Source organism: Amblyraja radiata, chromosome 2 (genome assembly GCF_010909765.2).
Source record: "Amblyraja radiata isolate CabotCenter1 chromosome 2, sAmbRad1.1.pri, whole genome shotgun sequence".
Taxonomy (NCBI): Eukaryota; Metazoa; Chordata; class Chondrichthyes; order Rajiformes; family Rajidae; genus Amblyraja; species Amblyraja radiata.
In genome coordinates, this window is record NC_045957.1 from 86,384,644 (window position 1) to 86,408,658 (window position 24,015).

At 43.9% G+C, this 24,015-nt stretch overlaps 1 protein-coding gene across 1 annotated transcript in view; it reads left to right on the forward strand.

The window, feature by feature from the left end:
- The window catches only part of vwc2 (von Willebrand factor C domain containing 2), a 134,754-nt gene that overhangs the window by 33,702 nt on the left and 77,037 nt on the right, over window positions 1-24,015 (forward strand). Inside the window, 1 exon segment of the mRNA XM_033049802.1 lies at window positions 19,433-19,562. Within this exon segment, the coding sequence (XP_032905693.1) occupies window positions 19,433-19,562 (130 nt within the window).

The window sequence follows — 24,015 nt, forward strand, 5'->3', positions numbered from 1 at the left end:
GTTCTGGATCACCTTGACAGTAAGTACACTAATATTAGGTTGCTATTCATTGACTACAGCTGTTCCTTCAAAAGCATAATACTGATTAAGCTCATCCCTAAACTTCTGGTCCTCCATCTGCATATGGATTCCAGACTTCCTGATTGGTAGATCTCAATTGGATAGAATCATATCATATATCTATTAAAACTGTGTGTGTGGATGTGCGTGTGTTATTTGGCATGTGAAACATTTCTCCTCGAAAACCAGGCGCAGAAATGCAGAGATTTTTGCAATTTCGGTAGGGATTTAACTTATGAGTTCAGAAATCCATTCCTTGGTCAATTATTTCCCCAGATTTTGAATAAAATTAATCACAAAACTAAATGTTTTAAATATAAAAGGCACTCACCAGCTGCTGGTGTCACAATGCCCACATGCCGACCAATCCAGGCCCACCTGCCTCCAGGCCCCGCCCCTCCGCCGCTGTGGATTAAAGGCGCAGAAATATCGAAAAGGTTCTGCAGAACAAAGATTTTACAGCTGTGTTCCGCTATTTCTCCTCATAGGTTCTACAGCACCGTTCCGTTAACGCTGAAATTGCTCCTCACAGCCGGCGCAGCTCTCGAAGCCCTGCCCGTCTGCCCGCCCTTCCCATCCCCTGCATGCTCATTCCAGCTGTGGGTTTCTAGAGAGTCAGAAGCCGGTGCTTCTTTACTGTGAACACTCGCTCCTGGGCGAATGCGTCTTGTCTTAGCGGCTTTAAAGGGCTGTTGTCAGCTGGCAGTTATCAACGGCTGCAGGCGTCGCAAGGCATTTGGCTCTCTGACTCCTCCCTGTTCTGTGTTCCTCTGTGAACGAGCAAGTTCTGCAGATCCGGGGGACAGGCGAGATCCTGGGGAGGTGAAGAGGGGGAGTGGGGGAATAGAGGGAGAGGAGTGGGGGTGATATGGAGTGGGGAATAGATGGACTGCCCCCACCCCTCTCCCTCCCCCTCCCTCCACACTCTTCCCCCTCTCTCCCCTACCCCATCTCCCTCCTGCCCTCTCCCCTCCCCTCCCCTGCCCCCTTCCCTCCCCACCCTCCCTTCCCCCCCACTCTCCCCCTCCCTTCCCCCACCTCTCCCCCTCCCTCACCTCTCCCCCTCCCTTCCCCCCCTCTCCCCCCCGCTTCCCCCCTCTCAGCCCCCCTCTCTCCCCCTCTCTCTCCACCCCTCTCTCTCCACCCCTCTCTCTCTCATCCCATCTCTCTCACCCCTCCTCCCCTCCTTCTCCCCTCTAGTATCTATTAAAAGTGTGGGTGTGTGATTTTGCATGTTTGAGTAGAGATTTTCCTTGCGAGTTTAGAAATCCACTCCTCTACCGTTAGTACATTATTTTCATGACTTTTTTAATTTAAATTGTTGACCAATCTGACTTTTTTTTAAATCTGACCGCTGCCCAGCTGCTGATGTTACAATAACAGTGAAAGTTTTACATCTTCTGGTAGAAAATTTCCTTATGATTTCAAAAATCCAATCCTCTATAATGGTCGATTATTTCCAGAGATATTTACTAAAATTAATCACCAAACTGACATTTAAAAAAAATATTAAGGTTGCCGAGTTGCTGACCTCACAATGCCTTTGCACCTGGCCCAACTGCTTCCTGGCTCCGCCCAGCCCTGCCCCTCCAGCCTGCCTGCAGGTCCCGCCCGCTGACCTCACAATGCCTTTGCACCTGGCCCAACTGCTTCCTGGCCCTGCCCGGCCTGGCCACCCAGCCTACCAGGTTGTTGATTCCATTGTTTTTCATTGAATTGAATTTAATTATTTCTCACTTAACATCACTAATTCTTAACATTAATTTTAATTTCAAAGACAGTATTTAAAAAATAAATTTGCTGTCTTCATTGACAACTTAGATCAGACCCGCTGTGTGTGTGTGTGGGGGGGGGGGGTCCTCTGCTGAATTCCATAGAGCTGCTGACAGCTTTCGTGCATGAGACGCGGACGCTTCATTTCCTGAACATTTTGAACGCGTTACGCACGGTTGCATTTCACTCTCTCTGTCTCTCCCCCTCTCTCTTTCCCCCATTTCTCCCCCTCCCTTCTCCACCTCTTGCCCCTTCCCTTCCCCCCCTCTCCTTCTCTCTCCCCGCTCTCTCCTCCCCTCTCTCTCACCTCCCATCTCTCTCACCCTTCCGCCCCCCCCCTCCTCCCCCACAACCACACGCGTGAACAGACCCAACGGGCCTGCACTTGGTCTAGTATCTATTAAAACTGTGTGTGTGTGTGGTTGCCTTTGAAACGTATCTCCCCGAAAACCAGATGCCGAAAGGGGGAATTGTTTACATATTTGTAGAGTCATCTTTTCAGCCCGTATTGCCCGTTTTGTTTCCTTCTGTTGTCCTATGAAAGTTTCCCAATCCTCTGGCTTGCGGCTACTCTTTGCTGCGTTATACATCTTTTCTTTTATTTTTATTCTATCCCTATTCTGAACGCGTGACGCACGGTTGCATTTCACTCTCTCTGTCTCTCCCCCTCTCTCTCTCTGCCCAATCTCTCTCCCCATCTCTCTCTCTCCCCTCTCTCTTTCTCTCTCTTTCCCCCCTCTCTCTCTCTCTTCCCACCTCTCTCTCTCCCCCTCTCTCTCCTATCTCTCCCCCCTCTCTCTCTCTCTCCCCCCTCTCTCTCTCCCCTCTATCCCCTCTCTCTCTCTCCCCCTCTCTCTCTTTCTACCCCCCCTCCCTCTCTCTCTCTCTCCGCTCTCTCTCTCCCCCTCTCTCTCCCCCCCTTCCGCTCCCCCACCCCCTTCCTCCACCTCCCTCCCCCCTTCCCCCCCCCCCCCCCCCCTCCCCCCTTCCCACCCCCCCCCCCTCCCCCCCCACCTCTCCCCCTTCCCTTCTCTCTCTCTCTCTCCCCCACAATGGTGTACATACTGTTATCGGATGGATATACAGCAATGATAAGACAAAGTACAGAAAAGAGATTGAGAACGTTATGTCATGGTACATGAAAAATCTAGCCCTGAACATCAGCAAGACAGGGAAGTTGAATGTTGACCTAACAAAGCAAAGAATGAACATAACCCTGTCTGCATCTATGGACCCGATGTAGATATGCTCGACAACCTCGAGTTCCGATGCACCATATTATCAGCAATTTAATCTGGTCCCTTCACACGGATGCAGTTATCAAGAAAGCACAACACCATAGACAAGAAATGCTGGAGTAATTCAGCAGTTCAGGCAGCATCTCTGGAGAAAACAGATGGGCGACGTCTGTTCTTCAGACTGAACAAGGGTTCTGACTTGAAACATCACCCATCCTTTTTCTCCATAGATGCTAGATGCAGAGTTACTCCAGCAATTTGTGTCTATATTCGGTATAAACCAGCATCTGCTGCAGTCCTTTCTTATTCAAGCACAACAGCATGTTTAATTTATTGGATGTCTGTTTCATGTGGGCATGTTCATGAGGAATCTCTTGAACTTCCGCAGATGTACGATACGATAAACAATACTATACTATTCATCCCCAGAGGGAAATTGGCCTGCCGACAGTCACAACACACAAGGTACACAAAAACTTGAAATTAAAAGTGAAAACAAATAGAAAACGACAAGCAACTATTGGCTGGCTGCCGTGTGCACAGCGCCTTCACCGGAACAAACAAACACAGACTTATCTCCTGGGCAGAGGATTCTAAACTAGAGTGCCCCCCCCCCACCCCGGGTTCCCCTTTGTTCTCCCACCGTCCCTCACAACGGTCCCCACAGGCCGGGTTCCCATTGTCTTCCTCTCCCCCCTCACGCTCATCGACCGCGAGGCCCCACCACCGCTGCGGCCCATGTTGCTGCCAAGGCTCCCGCTGAGGCATCTGCTGCCGCCATCGAGTCTCCCATCACCACCACCGCTGAGGCTCCCTCGGTCCAGACAGACCTTGCCATCCGGCTTCACAGCAATCCCCTGGGAGGCCTGTGGGGCGAGACGGGCCTACCGAGGCGTGACGCGGTTGTTCGGCGGGTGGATCGGACCCGCGTGGTTCCCCGGGCCACTACTGCTGCACATGCGGCCGGCCGTGACATCACAGAAAGTATTCTGATTGGATGCATCTCCGAACAGTTGTTTGGCTGGTCCTGACTGCCTTAACCTGAAGGGAGAGGTGAACACAGTCCAGTTCGCCACACAGCCAGACCTCACTTCTGCACCCACTCTTCCCCATTCACCACTTCACACCTACTCACAGACTGACCTCAGTCTGCAAAGACTGGGCACTCTACACCCACTCCTCCTCATTCACCACTTCACACATACTTAAAGCATGACTCGTCTGTAAAGACTGGACCCTTTCCCACCCACCCACCCCTCTCCAATCAACACTTCACACCCATTTACCCACACTCTCCATGCTGCACACCATCACTTCTCCATCATCAACAATAAAAATAGAGGCTTTTCAGAAGACAGAAAAGCCGGAAATCTCCAGGACAGGAAGATGTTTCCCCCTCTACTCTCAAGCTCTGTGCCGAACAACTGGCTTCATAGACATTTTCAACCAGTCCCTGCAAACCTGTACTGTCCCTGCCTGCTTCAAAGTCTCCACTATTGCCCCAGTACCCAAAAAACAAGGAATACTGGTCCTAATGACTACAGGCCTGTCGCACTGGCCTCTGTAGTCATGAAGACCCTTGAAAGAAGTGCTGGCCAAGCTGAAAAATATCGCAAACCCCCTGCTGGACCCTCTGCAGTTTGCATATCGGGCCAATATATCTGTGGATGACGCAGTCAACCTGGGCCTGCATTTCATCCTCCAGCACCTAGACCGCCAGGGGACCTATGCGAGAATTTTGTTTGTTGATTTTAGCTCTGCATTCAAGACCATTGTGCCAGAGCTACTACACTCCAAACTTTCCGAGTTGACTGCCTGAACCCCTCAGTCAGTGGATCACCAGCTTCCTGACAGACAGGAAGCAGCATGTGAGGCTGGGATAGCACATCTCGGCCACGCAAACACTGAGCATAGGAGCACCGCAAGGCTGCGTACTCTCTCCTCTCCTCTCTCTACACCAATGATTGCACCTCCACTGACTCATCTGTCATGCTTCTCAAGTTTGCGGATGACACAACCCTGATTGGACTGATCCAGGATGGAGAGGAATCTGCCTACAGACAGGAAGTGTCACAGCTGGCATCCTGGCGGCCATCGCAACAATCTGGAGCAACAACATCACAGTCACATCTGTGGAGTCTTTTAAGTTCCTGGGAACCATCATCTCCAAGGACCTTAAGTGGGGGGCTACCATCGACTCCACAGTCAAAAAGGCACAACAGAGGATGTACTTCCTGCAGCAGCTGAGGAAGCACAATCTACCACAGGCAATGATGGTCCAATTCTATAAAGCTATCGTAGAGTCTGTCCTCGCCTTCTCCATCATGGTCTGGTTTGGCTCAGCCACCAAGCACGACACCCAGAGGCTGCAGCAAATCGTCCGATCAGCTGAGAAGGTTATTGGCTCAACCTTCCCTCCATTGATGAACTGTACACTGCAAGGGCCAGGAAGTGAGCAGGTAAGATCATCTCTGACCCCTCTCACCCTGGCCACAAACTCTTTGAATCATTTCCGTCTGGAAGGCGACTCCGGACTGTCAATGGTGCCACAGGCAGACATAAAAACAGCTTTTTTTTCCATGAGTAGTAGCTCTACTCAATAACCAAAAATCTGTAGCCTCCTTTTGCTCTGGTATTTCATTTAATTCACATGCTTAATCAATAAAGTTTAATTTTTAATTTTAATGTTTTATGTATCATTCTTAACTGTCACTGTATGTCATGTCACTTGCGGGCGGAGCACCAAGGCAAATTCCTTGTATGTGAATACTTGGCCAATAAACCTATTCATTTATTCATTCTTTCATGACGTCTTAAACTTAGTTTTCCTTTTAATTCCGCAATTCAACAAATCATGGGCCTAATTTTCACCTTGAAGATCATGAAGATTACCAAACATTAATATCACTATAAAACTGACCATTTAAAAATATATATCCATTGTCATATTGTACCATGTTAACTGCAATAACTGGCTGTAAAAGTAAAGTTGGTTATTGCTATAACCTCTCACTTTTTGCAAGATAACATAATTAATAAGCGAATGTTGTAATTTCATGGAAATATCTTTCAAAATATTCACTTGTTTGTTGTATTACCTCTGATGATGTAGAAAATATTTATAATACTGAATATGCCTGAACCTTAGTTCATTTATGTCAACCTTTATCAAAAGGCTAAGACACTTTTATTGCAGTGTGCTGACAGAGATGATTGCTGGTAATACAATCTTCCTATAAAGTTTACATTTGGAGATCAGATGAAAATAGGACAGACTTCATCTTTGATATGTGCCATCATAAAATAGGATTCTGGCTCCAGAAGGAACACACAATAAATGGGTAGTTTTGCAAAATGCTGGAGAGCATCGAGCATCTTTGGTCAGTATAGTTCAATAATGTCTTCAGGCTTAAGAATGAGGGTAAATAAAGGACAAATTAAATTTAGGTTAGAAAAGAATCCATTCAGTTGAATGAGTCTTATTGCCTCCAAAGCAAGGATTCCCTTCTGTGTTCTGTGATGTCATCGGTTGTGATTGTGGGAAGTTGAGTAGGGGGTAACAAGTCATCACTTACATGACCCTTTTCCCACAATTGATGCAAGATGCATTTAAATACGCCACGCTGTGAATTTTATGTTTAATTATTTATTTATTTTGATTATGGAATTATAATTATGAAACTTTGAAAGGTATGGTAATTTACTAAACAATGCAAAGTTAAATTATCCTTTTAAGTAGATTACATCGGAAAACAATTAAAATAGCAATTTGTATTAATACCGGCAGCTACGTAACCATGATAAGTGAGGGATTGAAATATATTGAAAATCAAAGCCTGCATGATGAATGCAATGTAATGAAATGTTATTATATTTATGAAGTCAGAAAGTTACATTAAAAACCAGGGTTTAGCTTACTGGGTTTGGTAAAGAACTTGAATCTAAAGCCAAATATGGTCCTCGGCGTTACAATAGTTCAAGAGTCAAGACTGTTTAAATGTCATATGCACTGGGACCGGAACAATGAAATTCATACTCGCAGCACCTTTACAGGAATATTAAATGCAACAACACAATGAAAAAATTATACAAATGTTAAACTGTTAAACTGTAACTAGGTAAATCAGACCATGATAGTGCAAGCCAAAATATGTTGTGCAATCTTATGCCTCTGAAGACTTTGCGCCCCACCCAAGGTTTCCGTGTGGTTCCTGGAGGTTCCTGGAGATTTTTGTCAGTCTCCCTACCTGCTTCCACTACCTGCAACCTCCGGCAACCACCTGCAACCTCCGGGAACCGCACGGAAACCTTGGGTGGGGCGCAAAGTCTCCAGAGGTTTCCGTTCCTAAGTGGGACTGGGGCATTAGTAATACAAAGTCTATAGCAGTTCATTGCTGAGGTAGGGCTGTGTTTAGGATTGCGCAGGATTGTTCAAGCGCCCAATAGTTGATGGACAAAAGTTTCCGCAGGCCAACGGACTCGCCGAACAAGCCGTCCGAAGCGCAAAACAACTAATGGAGCGTTCGTACCTTGCCATATCTGACGTCTACCTGGACCTGCTCAATTCAAGGAACATTGCCAGTATTCCTATACTGCGTTCCCCAGCCCAACGACTGATGTCTCGCCAAACCCGTGCTTCCCTGCCTGTACCGCAGCAGCTATTGCAGCCACAGGTTCATTCTCCGCCTGTGGTCCAGCAACAACTACAGTTCAAGCACGATGCACAAAAACGTTTTTTTGACAAATCCAGTAAGTCACTTAAACCTCTCTCTGGTGGACAGGTTGTTCGCCTCCAGACCAGCAAGGGCTATGGCAGTCTGGGTCACATCCACAGCCCTGCCAAAGAACCACACTCCTACCTGGTAAGTGCGGACGGGGCCATTTACAGACGCAACCGTCAACATCTCCTTCCAGTGAAGGAACTGCATCCTGTGACTCCACATCCAGAGGTTTCGCATTTTGTATACCCTCCCACTACTGGACCGGCTGCTCTACTATCAGAGACTGTGTCCCCCGCGGCCTCCCCACGGCGTTCAGCACCTAGCTCGCCCATTTTACCGCCTCCACCCGGCGGGTCCCCGGTCATTTCCCCAGTTCCCTCTCCAGTCACTTCACCGGTGAAAGGAGGAGATGCTGATTTGTACCGCACATGTGCTGGACGGATCAGCAGGTCACCCATTAAGATACGGTGATTTTGTGTAACTATCTATACTTCCCAATATGCATTATTAACGTTCCGGCTACTATATTGTTTGGCCACCATGTTTCCATGTATCTATGCTTTATTTTGTTTCTACGAGGAAAGATGTAGATTGGTTATTTCTTACTAACCAATTGTAGTGCCTGTTAGTAATTGTTCCGCCTAATATACGATTTATATTACCATGAGCTTGCTTTTATAATTCAGTCTGAGTAGCTGTCAAGTACTGTAACATTCTGCAGACCAATGCTGTAAGTGGACTTTAATAAATATGTGTTGTATTTTCATGTATGTACAACTCCACTCATTCCTCTGTGTGAATCAATACACAAACAACTAGACCTCAAGGTCGCTTTGCTCGTTAATGGCAAGAACATTTATCTGAAAGTTGACACAGGGGGCAGATGTAATGTGATCTGTCTAGCTGTGTTGAAAAAGTTACGCGAAACAGAGACTGTCACTCCTACGGCTGCATCCCTTCTCCCATTTGCAGGAGGTCCAGTGCACCCTATCGGTCAAGTCGAGTTACGCTGCTGTCTTAACTCACGTGTCCACAACCTGAGTTTCTATGTTGTTCGTGAGGATGGGCCGTCTCTGCTGGGTGCCAACGCTTGTCACGGCCTGGGACTTGTCTCTTTCAGCCCTTCTGTTTGTCATCTGACTACAACCTGTCATTTTCCCAACAAATCCTGACACAATACAACACTTTGTTTGACGACAAGCTGGGCAGGTTGCCTGTTAAGTACACAATTACCATTAATCCTGAGATAATCCCTGTCATCCATCCAGGACACAAGATTCCCCATGCTATGCGGGACTGTGTGCAAAGTGAACTCAATGGAATTGTGTCTCTAGGTGTGATTGCTCCTGTCGCTGACCTCCTCGGATTGGGTCTCCACTATAGTTGTGGCAACGAAGAAGAATAAAGATGAAATACAGATTGTATCAACCCTAAGGACTTAAACACAGCCATTAAATGACCTCACTATCCCATGCGCACTGTGGACGAGATTGCTGCGCAGATTGCTGAGGCGACTGTATTCACTATACTAGATGCCAAGAGTTCATTCTGGCAGATTTCGCTGGAACACAACTCCTCCAAATTAACCACCTTCAGCACACCGTTCGGGCGATACAGATTTCTTTGCATGCCTATTGGCATAAGCTCTGCCTGTGAAGTATTTCAAGAAGCTATGAAGCAGTTGTTTGCGGGTTACCCATGTTCCATTGTAGTGGATGACATCCTTGTTGCTGGACGAACTGTCGAAGAACACGATGCTAATCTGACAAAGGTCCTGGATTGCGCCAAGGCCATTAACCTCAAGATAAATCCTCAAAAATGCAAATTCAGGGTAAGTGAGGTGAAATACATAGGCCATGTGTTCACTAAGGACGGCCTAAAAACTGATCCGGTGAAAATCAGTGCCATCAACGAGCTCCTAGCACCCACAGACGTGGTCTGTCTACAAAGATTCCTTGGCATGATTAACTAATTGAGCAAATTTATTCCGGACTTCAGTGAAATATCAGCCCCATTGCGCCAGCTTACACACAAAGACACTGCTTGGACCTGGCACGAGGGCGTTCGACATACTTAAGCAGCAGATGTCTTGTGCTCATACTCTCGCTTATTTTGATCCTAAACGACCGGTCACACTGACTTGTGATGCTTCACAACACGGACTAGGCGCAGCATGTCTTCAAAATGATGGTAGTGGCAATAAGCCTGTTGCCTATGCTTCGCGCACTATGACTGACACAGAACAACACAGATCATTCTTTTAATCTGGATTTTTAACTTATGTATTGTGTTTTTAAAAATATATAATTTATGATGCTTTTATAAGTGATATACTAAGATTTTATATGTACTTTATGATATTTTTTAATATGCAATGCATTTTTTTTTTTGAATGTAATGTTGCCCCTTGTCCGGACCTCGAGTCGGTAATAAAGTTTATTATTATTATATTATTATTATTATTATTATTATTATTATTATTATTATTATTATTATTATTATTATTATTATTATTATTATTATTATTATTATTATTATTATGCCCAAATTGAGAAAGAGCTGTAGGCGGTTGTTTTCGCCAGCAAGAAATTTAACGACTTTATCTTTGGACATACGGTCACGATTGAAATCGGCCACCAACCTCTGATCAGCAACTTTAGCAAACCGACTCATGCTCCTCCAGTGTGCTTACAGCGGATGCTGCTACAACTTCAAAAATATGACATTGTTCTGACCTACAAAGTGGTATGGATATGCACCTGGCTGACATTCTCTCGCCTGCACCCTGGAAGACCTGTGCGGGTCCGTCCTCGCCGGATGATGACTTTATCGTAATGACTGTGTCCTTTATTCCCTCGTCCTGTGTGGAGGATTTGGTTGCTCACACTGCTGCTGACAGTACCTTACGGTCGCTCGCCTCTGTCATTAAGCGCGGCTGGCCAGACAAACACTACAACGTTCCGCTACAAGTTCGGCCTTTCTTTGCCGTCCGCAATGAGCTAGTGCTGCAGGATGGCATTATTGTAAAAGGACATAAGGCTGTGGTCCCTGCTTCGCTGCACAGCAAATATTTTGACGCTGTCCATGCAGGTCACCCAGGCGCTGAAGCCACCATCCTACGGGCAAGAAACATGTTTTAATGGCCTGGCATGGCCGAATACATCACCGAGAATGTGGCGTCCTGTGCAATGTGTAACAGCCTGGCACCTCATCAACAAAAGCAACCACTTCTTTCACATCCAGGCCCTGCTCTCCTGTGGTCTACAGTGGCAACAGACATATTTGAATGGCATGGCAAGCAGTACCTGGTACTTGTCGATTTGTATTCTGGATGGTTTGACATTGACATTGATTTTCTTAGCAGCCTCACTTCTCTTCGGGTAGTTTCAAAGCTTGCTCGCCATTTTACAGACCACCGAGCTCCGTACATACTGTTATCTGATACCAGCCAACACTTCAAGGAGTTTGCTGCACGCTGGGGTTATCGCCACATCACCAGCAGCCCTGAATATCCACAGTTGAATGGACTAGCTGAGCGGGCTGTCAAGAGTGCCAAACAGCTCATGGAACAATCGTACAGAGCTAATTCCGACATGTACCTGGATCTGCTCAACCTACGCAACATCTCCCGCGACCCCATTTTGGGTTCACCCGCTCAACGTTTATTGTCAAGGCAGATCCGAGCCACGGTGCATGTGGTGGATCGGGCATTGATCCCACAGGTGGTTCCACTATCGGACGTCCAGTCCAGGTTACAACAAAAGCGTGACATTCAAAAACAGTACTATGACAAGACAACCAGGCCGCTGGCACCATTAACCAAGGGGCAGGTGGTTCGTTTGCAAACTGACAAAGGCCATGACCGTGTTGGTGTAATTTCTGGAACTGCTTCTGAGCCACGCTCATACCTGGTCTGTGCAGATGGCCTGCCTGTGAATGAGCCGACCTATCCAGACCGTACAAGTGTACTGCCGTCCATGTCCAACGGCATTGATCCACCAGCACAACAATCCACTTCGTGACCGGCTGCTTTGCCAGTGGCGACGACCTCTCCGCCTGCACTGCAGCCCTTTGTTTCATCACCGAGAATGCTGGTTCAATCTCCGTCACCCATGAAGCCACCAGCTCTGTCCCTGGTGGGGAAAAACAGAGATGGTTTTTATTGCACACGTGCTGGTCGTGTTTGCAAGCCCACCGTGAAGTACCCGGGCTATGTTTGACTTTCCTCCAGCTTATCAATTGCTATGCGTGCCTTATTTAGACAATGGTTTTGTACTGGCATTTAATTCTTTAAGAGAGAGGATGTAGATCAGTGACATACTTTGTAGCTACGCCCACTTGGTTAACAGAAAGCTTCTCAGCTCTTTCTCCCTCAGTCTTGAGTTACGTATTAAGATGAAGTAACCTATGCTGTAACGCTAATAAAGTCTTTGGATCTTAATCACTGTGTGTGACCTAAGTTATTACATCAGCAGAAGCATGAAAATGACTGCATCAAACTACCTCCTGCAGTCATGCAGAACTCATGGACTTTAACTTCGCCACTAACTTCAACCCTGCCCTCAAATTCACCTGCTCTTTCCTGGACACCTCCCTCTCATTTCTCAATTGCACCATCTCCATCACAGGAGATAGACTATCGACTGATGCTTACTACAAACCTACTGACTCCCACAGATATTTGGACTACACCAATTCCCACCCTGCCTCTTGCAAGGACTCTATCCCCTATTCCGTCTTCGCCTCATCTGCTCATTTGCTCAAGACGAGGTGTTCCTAAGTAGGACATTTGAGCTGTTCTCATTCTTTAGGCACCGGCGGTTCCCCCCCATCTATACAGATGACTACCTCAAACGTGTCACGTCTGTTCTCCCTCCCCTCAATCGTAACAGAGTCAGAGTCCCTTTAGTCTCACCTTTTGCTCCAACCCACATCTCCCCATTTCCACCCATTTTTCATTTCTGCAGAGACCGTTCTCTCTGCAACACCCTCGTTCATTCATCCTTTCCCATTCAAACCATTCCCTCCCCAGAGACTTTCCTCTGCAACCGCAGGAGATGCAACAACTGTCCGTATGCCTTGTCCCAAAACTTCATCCAGATACCCCGACAGTCCTTTCTGGCTAGGCAGAGCTTTACTTGCATCTTCTCCCACCTCATCTGCTGCATCTGATGGTCCCGGTATGGGCTCTTATATATCAGGAAGACCAAGTGCATTTGGTGATCATTTCTCTGAACCAGTTCACCTTGGCCTACGCAATCTCCTGGTTGACAAACATTTTAACTCCCCTTCCCATTCCCATGTTGGTTTTTCTGTCCTGAGCATCTCCACTGTCAGGGTGAGGCCACATGCAAATTGGAGGAACAGCGCCTCATATTTCACTTGCACAGCTTACAACCCAATGATATGAATATTGATTTCTCTAATTTCAAGTAACTGATGCATTCCTTTTTTCCCCTCTTGCCCCACCCCCACACTAATCGTCCTAATGGCCCTGTTTTGTTCTGGCATTTTCTCGCCTCCAGTTCCCACCCCCCCTCCCATCTCTATCTTTCAGCCAGAAGAATAGTTTTGGCCCTTTTCTCCAGAGATGCAGCCTGGCTCGCTCAGTTAATCCAGCATTTTGTGTCTATCTTCGGTCAGCATTTCCTTCCTACTCAAATAGTTGCTTGTTTTCCTATATTGTTGCCGCATTTCTCAAGAACTGCTTATTATGGCATAGATTTGAATCTCATTATGTTTTGACTTGTTCTTGCTGTTTTTCTCGGCATGTCACATTAACACAGATGTTGATCATGGAACGATGGTGGAAGAAATGCACACACAGGCATGCTGTGCAACAATAAATGTAGGCATTCATTTCAAATGGTTTCAATCATTTGCCTTCCGTATCAGTGGTGCAGATGATTTTCAAGTTCAAGTTACATTTATTGTCACATGCACCAATTGGTACAGTTCTTTGGCATTGAATAATTCTCTGCACTTCATCAGTGGCCAATGAAGTTATCATTCTTGAACTGTATCCCCTACTCACAATTCCTCTGTATACGCCGCATCTGCACCCAGGATGAGATTCAGATTCAGATTCAGATTCAATTTTAATTGTCATTGTCAGTGTACAGTACAGAGACAACGAAATGCATTTAGCATCTCCCTGGATGAGCGACATAGCAAATGATTTGAATAAATAATAATGTGATAATAAGTGTCCGCGGGGTGGGGGGGTGATTGGCAGTCACCGAGGTACGTTGTTGAGTAGAGTGACAGCCGCCGGGAAGAAGCTGTTCCTGGACCTGCTGGTTCGGCAACGGAGAGACCTGTAGTTTTCCATACTAGATAATTGGAGATGTCCTCATTCTTTAGGAAATGGGAGTTTCTCCTACATTATAGGTGAGGCTCTCACTGGGGTCTCCTGGATATCCTGCAATTCCGCTCTTGCTTCGCCTCCCCCGATTCGCAACAAGGATAGAGCCCCTCTTGTCCTCACCTTCCATCCCATCAGCCGTCGCATACAGCATATTCCAACATTTTCGCCACCTCCAACGGGATCCCACTACTGGCCATATCTTCCCCTCTCCACCCCTTTCTGCTTTCCGCAGAGATCATTTCCTCCGCAACTCCCTGGTCAACTCGTCCCTTCCCACCCAAACCACCCCCTCCCCAGGTACTTTCCCTGCAACCGCAGGAGATGCAACACCTGTCACTTTATCTCTCCCCTCGACTCCATCCAAGAACTCTGACAGTCTTTTCAGGTAAAGCAGAGGTTCACTTGCACCTCCTCCAACCTCATCTACTGTATCCGCTGTTTCAGATGTCAACTTCTGTACATTGGCGAGACCAAGTGCAGGCTCGGCGATCGTTTTGTTGAACACCTCCGCTCAGTCTGCCTTAACCTACCTGATCTCCCAGTTGCTCAGCACTTTAACTCCCCCTCCCATTCCCAATCTGACCTTTCTGTCCTGGGCCTCCTCCATTGTCAGAGTGAGGCCCAGTGCAAATTAGATGAACAGCACCTCATATTTTGCTTGGGTAGTTTACACCTCTAACTTCAAATAGCCCTTTTTTCCCCTCTCCATCCCCTCCCCATTCCCAGTTCTCCCACCAGTCTTACTGTCTCCGACTATATTCTATCTCTGTCCCGCCCACTCCCCTGACATCAGTCTGAAGAAGGGTCTCGATCCGAAACGTACCCATTCCTTCTCTGCAGGGATATCTTCTCTTCCCCTTCCCTGGCCTGGTCTTCCATCGTGACTAATGACTGACTGGATTGGCACTGCTGGAGTAGATTGCCTTATTTTGTTAAAGTTAATACAGTATCTTGATAATGTATAAGACTCATGATGCAGCAAGATTGGGTATTGGTTAGGCCATATTTGGATCATTGCTTGCATTTCTGTTCAACCCAATGCAGGGCTATGGAGGCTTTGGAAAGGGTATGCATAGATTTGCCAGAAGGATGCATGTGTTAGAGAGTATTAGCTACAAGGAAAGGTTGGACAGACTTGGATTGTTTTTTTTTGGAATACCGAAGTTGAGGATAAACCTCAAAGAAATAAAAAAAATATGGAAGCCATAGATAGGGTAGATGGTCAGAATCTCTTTCCTAGGAAATATCAAATACTTTAATATCTTTGAGGTGAAAGTGGCAAAGTTTAAAAGTGATGTGTGGCCAAATTGTTTTAAGTCAGAAGATGGTTAGTGACTGGATTGCTCTATGAGGTGTGGTGGTGAGGGCAGATACGTGACTTTTGGATAGGCACATAGATATGCAGGGAATGGAAGGAAATGGATGATGTGAAAGCAGATAGTTGGCCTCGGCATCATGTTCAGCATAGACACTGTCAGCTGAAAGGCCTGTGCTATACTGTTCTATTAACTAATGTAGGTAACTTTAATTACCCTGCACATTGTTTTAATATCATTTTTTTTCAGTCACTTACGGGGGAGAAAAAACAGCATTAGACGAATATACACAAGATAATTGTTTTAATCATTCTAAGGTGATGTTGTAAGCACAGAAGGTCATAAAGATTTATGCGCTAGATTTTATATTAGAAAGGCAAACTGCCAACTTGCCAACAATTTTTAATTCCTTTTCCCCATTCCAGCTTTGGTCACCGCTGAATATCACATCTACTTATTGCTTAAAATTACTGGTGGGAATGCAGGACTAATTATCTCCTATTCTTCCTTAGCATTGGAGAGACCCCATTCATTTTCTACTATTTCGCCCCCTGTTGAACAATTCTTTGCCAATACCTTCAGTTGTCATTGTCAAGTTTTTATTTAAGTTCCAGTGCAGTGACTTATCAGTGAGTGAGATTTGTCATTTGTTTACTATCATTATTTCTATTGACACCTCTGAACATTTCCAGAATTAGAAGGATTTTATACCTGGTGAACTAAATATTGGTACTTTAATTGTCTAAAGTTGACCAACTGTTTTCTTTCAAGTACTGTATATCATCAAATTGTTGAGTGTCAAATTGTCTAAAGTGTCATATTTCATGGAAGATTGAATTCTCAAGACTGATCTGCTTTGACAACTTTGGTGGATTTGTTTTATACATGCCATGGAGCAAGATCAAGATAAGGATGTCAGCACTGGGAAATCATTTTCCACTTATGGAGATCCCTTTACACATCGAGTATACCCTGCTGATGAAAGTGAAGTGACAAGCACCTGTATAAATCTTCCCTTACTCACACCGAAGAGTGTGACCGAAACCTGACCTCAGAAGAATACTAGCATCCTTAGCTGACAGTTTATTTTTATTTTACTTGAGTTTCCTTCATGTGATTGAAGAAATGGATCTTCCATTGCATTTTGATTAGCATTTCACAGTTGGCCTGAGATTGACTATCCCCTTCCCACTCTGAAGAGTTTGATTTTGTAAATTTGGACTCGATTTTGAAAAAGATAGGGGATAGCGAACCAATCCTATACACAGCTTGTTCAACTCACAAAGAATACCCGAAATGGACAAGTTCCTCTGTAAATCTTACTTTACTCAGAACTTTATTACTGAAACTCGACTTCAGACGAATGCCATCATTTTTACTGACAGGTTGTTTTTGTGTCACATGAGTTTCCTTGGTGAGATTGGTTTCAAGCTTTTTATTGTTTCTGGTGCTGTGATGGGATGTTCTGGAATTTGTGGAACACATTGGAACACATGTTCTTGGAATTTGTGGATTATAAGTTATGAAGCAATTCAATAAATATAGGTATATTATAGCTTACTGGAAGAAATGTATCTCCTGATTGGTGACACTCATCATCAGTTTCACAGGAGATGTATTTCAAAAACAGAATTCACAGACAGATGCTAATATTTTGGGGGGTTTGATGCTATCATACCTTGTAAATTATATAGGAATTGCTGAAACTACGAATAGCTTTGAAAATATATTGGAGATTTAGCTCTTGATTGAACTGTGTCAAATGTAAAAATGTAAAAAGTCCATTCATGCAAATCTATCTGGTCTGTCCTACATGTAAAACTAATGGATTCTTCACATTTTCTGAAGTGGTCTACCCAGGACATAATGTGCAAACAAAAAAGATTAAAAGATTAAAATAACTGATTTGTAAGTAGGGATGGACATAATGTGGCACTGGCGATTGAAACATATCTCTAGATCATTGTAAAATGCAGCGTTATTAATTTCTCTAAAAGTGTGATTCCCAAATCCAAGATAGACACAAAAAGCTGGAGTAACTCAACAGGATAGGCAGCATCTCTGGAGAGAAGGAATGGGTGACCTTTCGGGTCAAGAACCTTCTTCAGACAACTGTATGTTCCTTAACTTTAATCACTATCCTTTACAATAATTTGTTTGGGGAAATGTAGAACAGTACTTCCTTATTATTTATTATTATTATTAATGTTACCAATTACTTGCAGTGATTTATTTACTTCAGTAATAATCCATTTTGTTTGTTGTATATTGTTCACATTTCTCCAATATGTTCTCCCTCCAATTACAACCTTAGTATAGTGATACAGCGTGATACAGGCACTTCGGCCCACCCAGTCCTCACCGATCATTGCTCACCCAAACACTTGTTCTGTGTTATCCTACTTTCGCATCATGTACACTAGGGGCAATTTACAAAACTTAATTAAACTAAACCTGTGTGTCTTTGGAATGTGTCAGCATTTTTTTTACGGGTTGAGCTCACATGCTTTAATATTTAAGGAATGAGTAGGTTGCAATCTTTAGAACAGATTTTGATGTTGGCCTTGAATTGTTAACCGACCTGTCTCACACTGGTGCAGCAGTTAAATCTGCTGCCAGCCAACTGCAATGCCCCTGACACTGTCTGTCTGGACTTTGTACTTGACTATGTGGGTCTCCTCTGAAAGCTCCAGTTCCAACACATCCCAGCGTTGCAGTTGGTAAGCTAGCCTAAGTGTCGACCAATGGCTGAGTTGGGAAGGTGCGCCAAGAAATTGCAAATGGACTTAAATCTGATGTGCGAGATATTGTACTTTGGAACGGACTCAGACAGTAAATAGTAGAGCCATGGAGAGAGTTGCAGAGTTGATAGATCAGGGAGAAAAGGTGCATGGTTTCCTAAAGGTGTCGAGAAAGATGTATAGTGCTGAGAAGAAGGCATTTGGCATGATTGGCTTCATTGGAAACGATATTGAGTACAAAAGTTGGGATATCACTATGCAGTTGTACAAGACATTGGTGAGGCCACACTTGGAGTACTCTGCACAGTTCTGGTCTCCCAGCCCTAGGAAGGATGACATTAAGTTGGAAAGGATGCAAATGAGATTCATCAGGATATTACCTGGGCTTGTAGGCTTGAGTTTAGGGAGAGGCAGGACAGGCCAGGACTTTTTGCTTTGGAATATAGGAGGCTGAGGAATGACATTACTGGAGAGGACAAGATCATGATGAACATGGATAAAGTGTGAGCCCACAGTCTTTATGCCAGGGTAGCTTTTGAAAACCAGAGGACATAGGCTTAAGGTGTGAGGGGAGAGATTTTAGGATCTCAGGCAATATTTTCACTCGGAGCATCATCTCTAACTGGAATGAGCTGCCAAAGGATACTATAGAAGCGGATTAAATTACGGATTTTAAAAGACAATTGGACAGGGTTTAGAGGGCTATGGAGCAATTGCACACAAATGGAACTAGCTGAATATGCTAATTTGGTCAGGGTTTAGAGGGCTAAAGGGCCTATTTCCATGCTGTATGGCTCTATGACTTTCTGACACTTCATCTGGACAGTGTGTTGTTTCTAACAGATAATGTTACCGTTGATACATTTTTAAAGTTTGCAATAGATGGTTTCACCACATCAAGGGGACTTCTGAAAATGTTCACTTTGAAAACATTCAAAACACAGGAATGAAATAGAATTGCTATGCTCCCATTCCTGTCATAATACTAACAATCTGAAAAAAAGGATATTGTACAACATTAAACCTGCCTTGTTCTTTCTATAGTTCTTTCTCATTCACTGATACAACCCGAGTCACAATGTGGCACAATAGCACTCAATGATATAAAATATGCACCAATGGATCTCGATTGATAAGACATTTTCTGTGTCCATAAACGTAATTCCATTGAAGTGAGCCTTATCCTGTCACTGCTCAAATGGTGTTTCCATTTTAGGTTTCCCCCTGCGAGAAATGTCGCTGTGAACCCAATGGGGAAGTGCACTGTTCCGTAGCAGAGTGTGCTCAGGTTGAATGTGTGGATCCAGTATACGAACCAGATCAGTGCTGCCCTGTCTGCAAAGATGGTATGTGCTTTCTCAAAATAACTCATTCAACTTACCTTTTTAAAAAATGTTCATGAATAGTAAGTTAAATATAAATTACATCAACAACTTTTAAGGAAATTATTTCTTGTCTTCATATCTTGTCTCAAGCTAGTATTAATTGTTATAATTTAGGCACTCAAAATCCAATCAATAGTTAACCTTTTGGGGAATTCCCGTTTTCCCATGATCTAAAATGTAATGTTATGCACAAAATTAATGTCAGTTATGGAGTAACCATGACACTTATATCATCTTATTTCAAGTTTCAGGTAAGCTGCGTGCTCTTTGAAATGCAAAGAAACATTAGCCTGTCAGGCAATATATTTCAGGCCAATTATCAGTTGAATTTATTGCAAATAGCAAAATATAAATGTAGCGGAACAGGGCTGAAATGCCAGAATATTGATTTTTTGAAGGGAACAAATCCCCTTAGGTCATTAAAATCACTTTTCAGGATCTTAAATCTGAATCGTTTATGTAGGTCAGGTCTTCTTCTCACCAACAAAGTATAAAAATGTAGATCAAATTCTCTTTAATTCGTTCAGGCTTTGAATATTGGTAAGGCCAATGTTTGTTGCCCATATGTAATTGCTCTTGAAAAGTTGTTGATAAGCTATGCTTGTGATACATCTTTTGAACAGCTGCCATCAATGTGGTGGAAATATTTCCATAGTGCTGATGAATTGGGTATTCCAGGATTTTACTGTGAAAATGAAAGAATAGCAATGTATCTCCAAATCAGGATGGTTAGAGAAAGAATGCTTGTCCTCATTATTCTGTGGGTTAGGGGAATACTAGGAGAGTTACAACATTGCATTCCCGAAGTCCAGAGGACATAGGTTTCAGGTGAAAGAGGAAGGACTTAGTAGGAAGCTGAGGGGTAACTTTTTCACACAAAGGGTGGTAGTTGTATGGAACAAGCTGCCAGAGGAGATAGTTGAGGCTGGGACTATCCCAACGTTTAAGAAGCAATTAGGATAGGACAGATTTGGAGGGATTTGGACCAAACGCAGACAGGTGGGACTAGTGTAACTGGGACATGTTGGCCAACGTGGAAGTTGAGCCAAAGGGCCTGTTTCCATGCTGATGACTCTTTGACTAGACATAACTGTAATAGACCAACTGAATGCGTCACAAGGATGTTGCCTGGAATAGAGGGCTTGAGTTCTAAGGAATTCATTTTTAGTGAATTGGAGCTGACACCAAAATTGGTGGTGCAGTCAACTGTTGTAAAAGGTTTTCTAAGTTTACAGCAGGCTGTAGATCAACTGCGAAAATAGGCAAGGGAAGGGCAATGGGATATAAAATCAGACAAATGAAAATAGATGCATTTTGGAAAGATAAACCAGGGCAGGATAAACATGATAAATGACAAGGCCCTGCGGAGTGTCGTTGAACAGAGATACTTTGGATGTGTTTAAACAAGAGAAGGTTTAGAAAAAAATCACTAGGATGTTGCCTGGATTAGAGTGCTTGAGTTACAGTATAATGAAATATTGGATGGCTAGGTCTGTTTTCCCTGCAACAAAGGAGGCTGAGAAGTGACATGACTCTGGTATATATATTTATGCGAGATAGAGAGAACAGATAGCCAGTGTCAGTTTCCATTAGTTGAGATGTCTAAAATTGGAGGATATATGTTTAAGGTGAGTAGGAAAGGTTTTAACGGTGTCTGAGGGATACGTCTTTCACACAAGGGTAGTAGGTATTTAGAAATGAGCAGCCTGAGGAGGTGGTGGGGGCAGGAATTGTAACAACATTTCAGAGACATAGAAGGATATTGAATTAATGTAGACAAGTGGGATTAGTATAGATAGGCATGATGATCGGCTTGGACATGGTAAGCTGAATGGCCTATTTCTATGCTGTAGAACTGTACAACTCTGGTGTTTTATATGTTACAATCTAGGAATGTTATATTCACAATTGTTTCTTCCTAAATCCGGACCATAATACGTTAGTTGTAGAGAATATGAAAATTTGGAACAGTCATGTTAATTCATGAAAAGTGTTTTTTTTAATGTATTATCTGAATGGTGTCAAGTTGGGAAAGGGGAAGTACAACGAGATCTGGGGGGCAATAGACAATAGACAATAAGTGCAGGAGTAGGCTATTCGGCCTTTCGAGCCTTTTGTGGCCCTTAATTCCCGGGATGGTGAGACGGGAATCATATGTTGATAGAATGGAGCGGCTGGGCTTGTATACTCTGGAATTTAGAAGGATGAGAGGGTATCTTATTGAAACATATGAGATTATTAAGAGTTTGTACACGCTAGAGGCAGGAAACACGTTCCCGATGTTGGGGGAATCCAGAACCAGGGGCCACAGTTAAAGAATTAGGGGTAGGCCATTTAGAACGCATATGAGGAAAAACTTTTTCACCCAGAGAGATATGAATCTGTGGAATTCTCTGCCTCAAAAGGCAGTGGAGGCCAATTCTCTGGATGCTTTTAAGAGAGAGTTAGATAGAGCTCTTAAAGCTAGCAGAGTCAGGGGATATGGCGAGAAGGCAGGAACGGTGTACTGATTGTGGATGATCAGCCATGATCATATTGGATGGCGGTGCTGGCTTGATGGGTCGAATGGCCTACTCCTGCATCTATTGTCTATTGTCTATTGTATATGTTAAGCATTTGATTTTACTCAAAGGAACTCCACATTTCCAACTGTATTTTGATGTGATATGGATCAGATTTCTGAACAGGACTGTTATGTATTCATCAGCAATAATAACAACGTGCATGGAACAAAGATAAATCAAAATCTAAAATTGTCTTCAGTTTGTATTAAATACTTCATTTTGGATCAATAATTACTTTAGAAGACGTCAAATTCCGTTTGATGTACCTACCACCTGATTCATGGGGTTGTAACCTGATTCACGGCTAGGACTCCGGTAGCCTGGTTTTGGTCCAGTTCTGGTGCACTCACACTGAAGTTTGGCAGCACTGAAGAGCCACTGCAGGTTTTCAGCCTCAAGTCCAAATTTACTTCATACCTGTGTATTTGAAGTGCTAATAATAAGATGTTTCTTTTTCTTTTGTTGAAGTGACGTTCAATATTAGGATTATACGTTGCAAGCTGATAAGAGAATTGCCTGTTTTGTCTTTCAGGAATGCATTAAATGGGTAATTATTGTATTTTGTATTTCCATCATTCAGCTTGATGCAGGCTTTAACTTTCAGAAATGTCAAATCATTTATATCATGAATTCTTTGGTTATAATTTTCAGACATTTTTGTAACCCACAAACCTTCAAAATTTAAATGTCGGGAGTTTCATAATTTGCTGTTTTTTTAGATCTTGGCTGCTGATTAAAGGGCCTGTCCCACTTGGCGATTTTTTCGGCGACTGCCGGCGTCATATCAGGGTCACCAAAAAATGGTGAACATTTCAAAATCCAGCAGCGACAAAAAAAATGTTGCGACACTTGAAAAAACACCGCGCGTCAATATGCCATCACGCCGCGTCACCGCCGCGTCACGCCGCGACTTTTTCGGTGACCTGATATGTCAGTCAAAGATGCCGGCAGTTGCCGAAAAAATCGCCAAGTGGCACAGGCCCTTAACTTTTACGGAATAGGCCCATTACTGAAAGTGATTGTTGGTGCACTGTTTGGCAATGGCCACTGGAGAAGTTAATGATTTAACGGGCTCACATGATCGAGATTTAAAGCTGGTGATTTATAATTGTTTAATTGACAAGTATAAACCCTACTACCGTTCAAATGTCCAAAGAGTAAGTCTTTAATCGCTCACTCTCAAGTGGAAGCAACTATGTGAAGGATGGTATTAAATATTTAATTGGCCTATTAAATCTATGAGTAATTGAAGAATATAATCATCAGCTGTTAATATCCCTTTCAGGATGATCTCACCACATAAATCATTATTCTACGAGACATTGTTAGAATTAAAGGGATACTCTGACATTATTTCAAGTATGTGCTTTGAAAATAATACAGTTCGAATAGGAAGTATTCTGAACTTGTGCAGATGCCATGATGAAAATCCTGAATAAGTCTGGTATGATTTATACCTATATCCGTGGGTTACAGTTAAGTTCTCTACTGCTCATTTCAGATAACCATTCTCCAACAGGCCAAAAGCACTTGGCTAGAAATTGAATCTTGCCTGTGAAGACATGCTGATGTACTGGTGAAAAAAGACAAGCTGTAAAGTCCCACAGCACATGTGGCCAAAGGCAATCTGTGCTATTGGATAAACCCTGAATGATCAAAAGACTTTTCTTCTCATTAAGTCTGGGTTTAGGTTGGTGGGGAATGGACAGCACAGATTTTGTGCTCAAGTCTCTAGTGACATTGAATCCACAGTCTTGTAGCTGATAGACAAGATTACTTGTATTGTGCAAATCCCATGTTTTAGATGTTTTTATCAATTCTGTGAATAATAATTCATAGGTAGTTCTGTA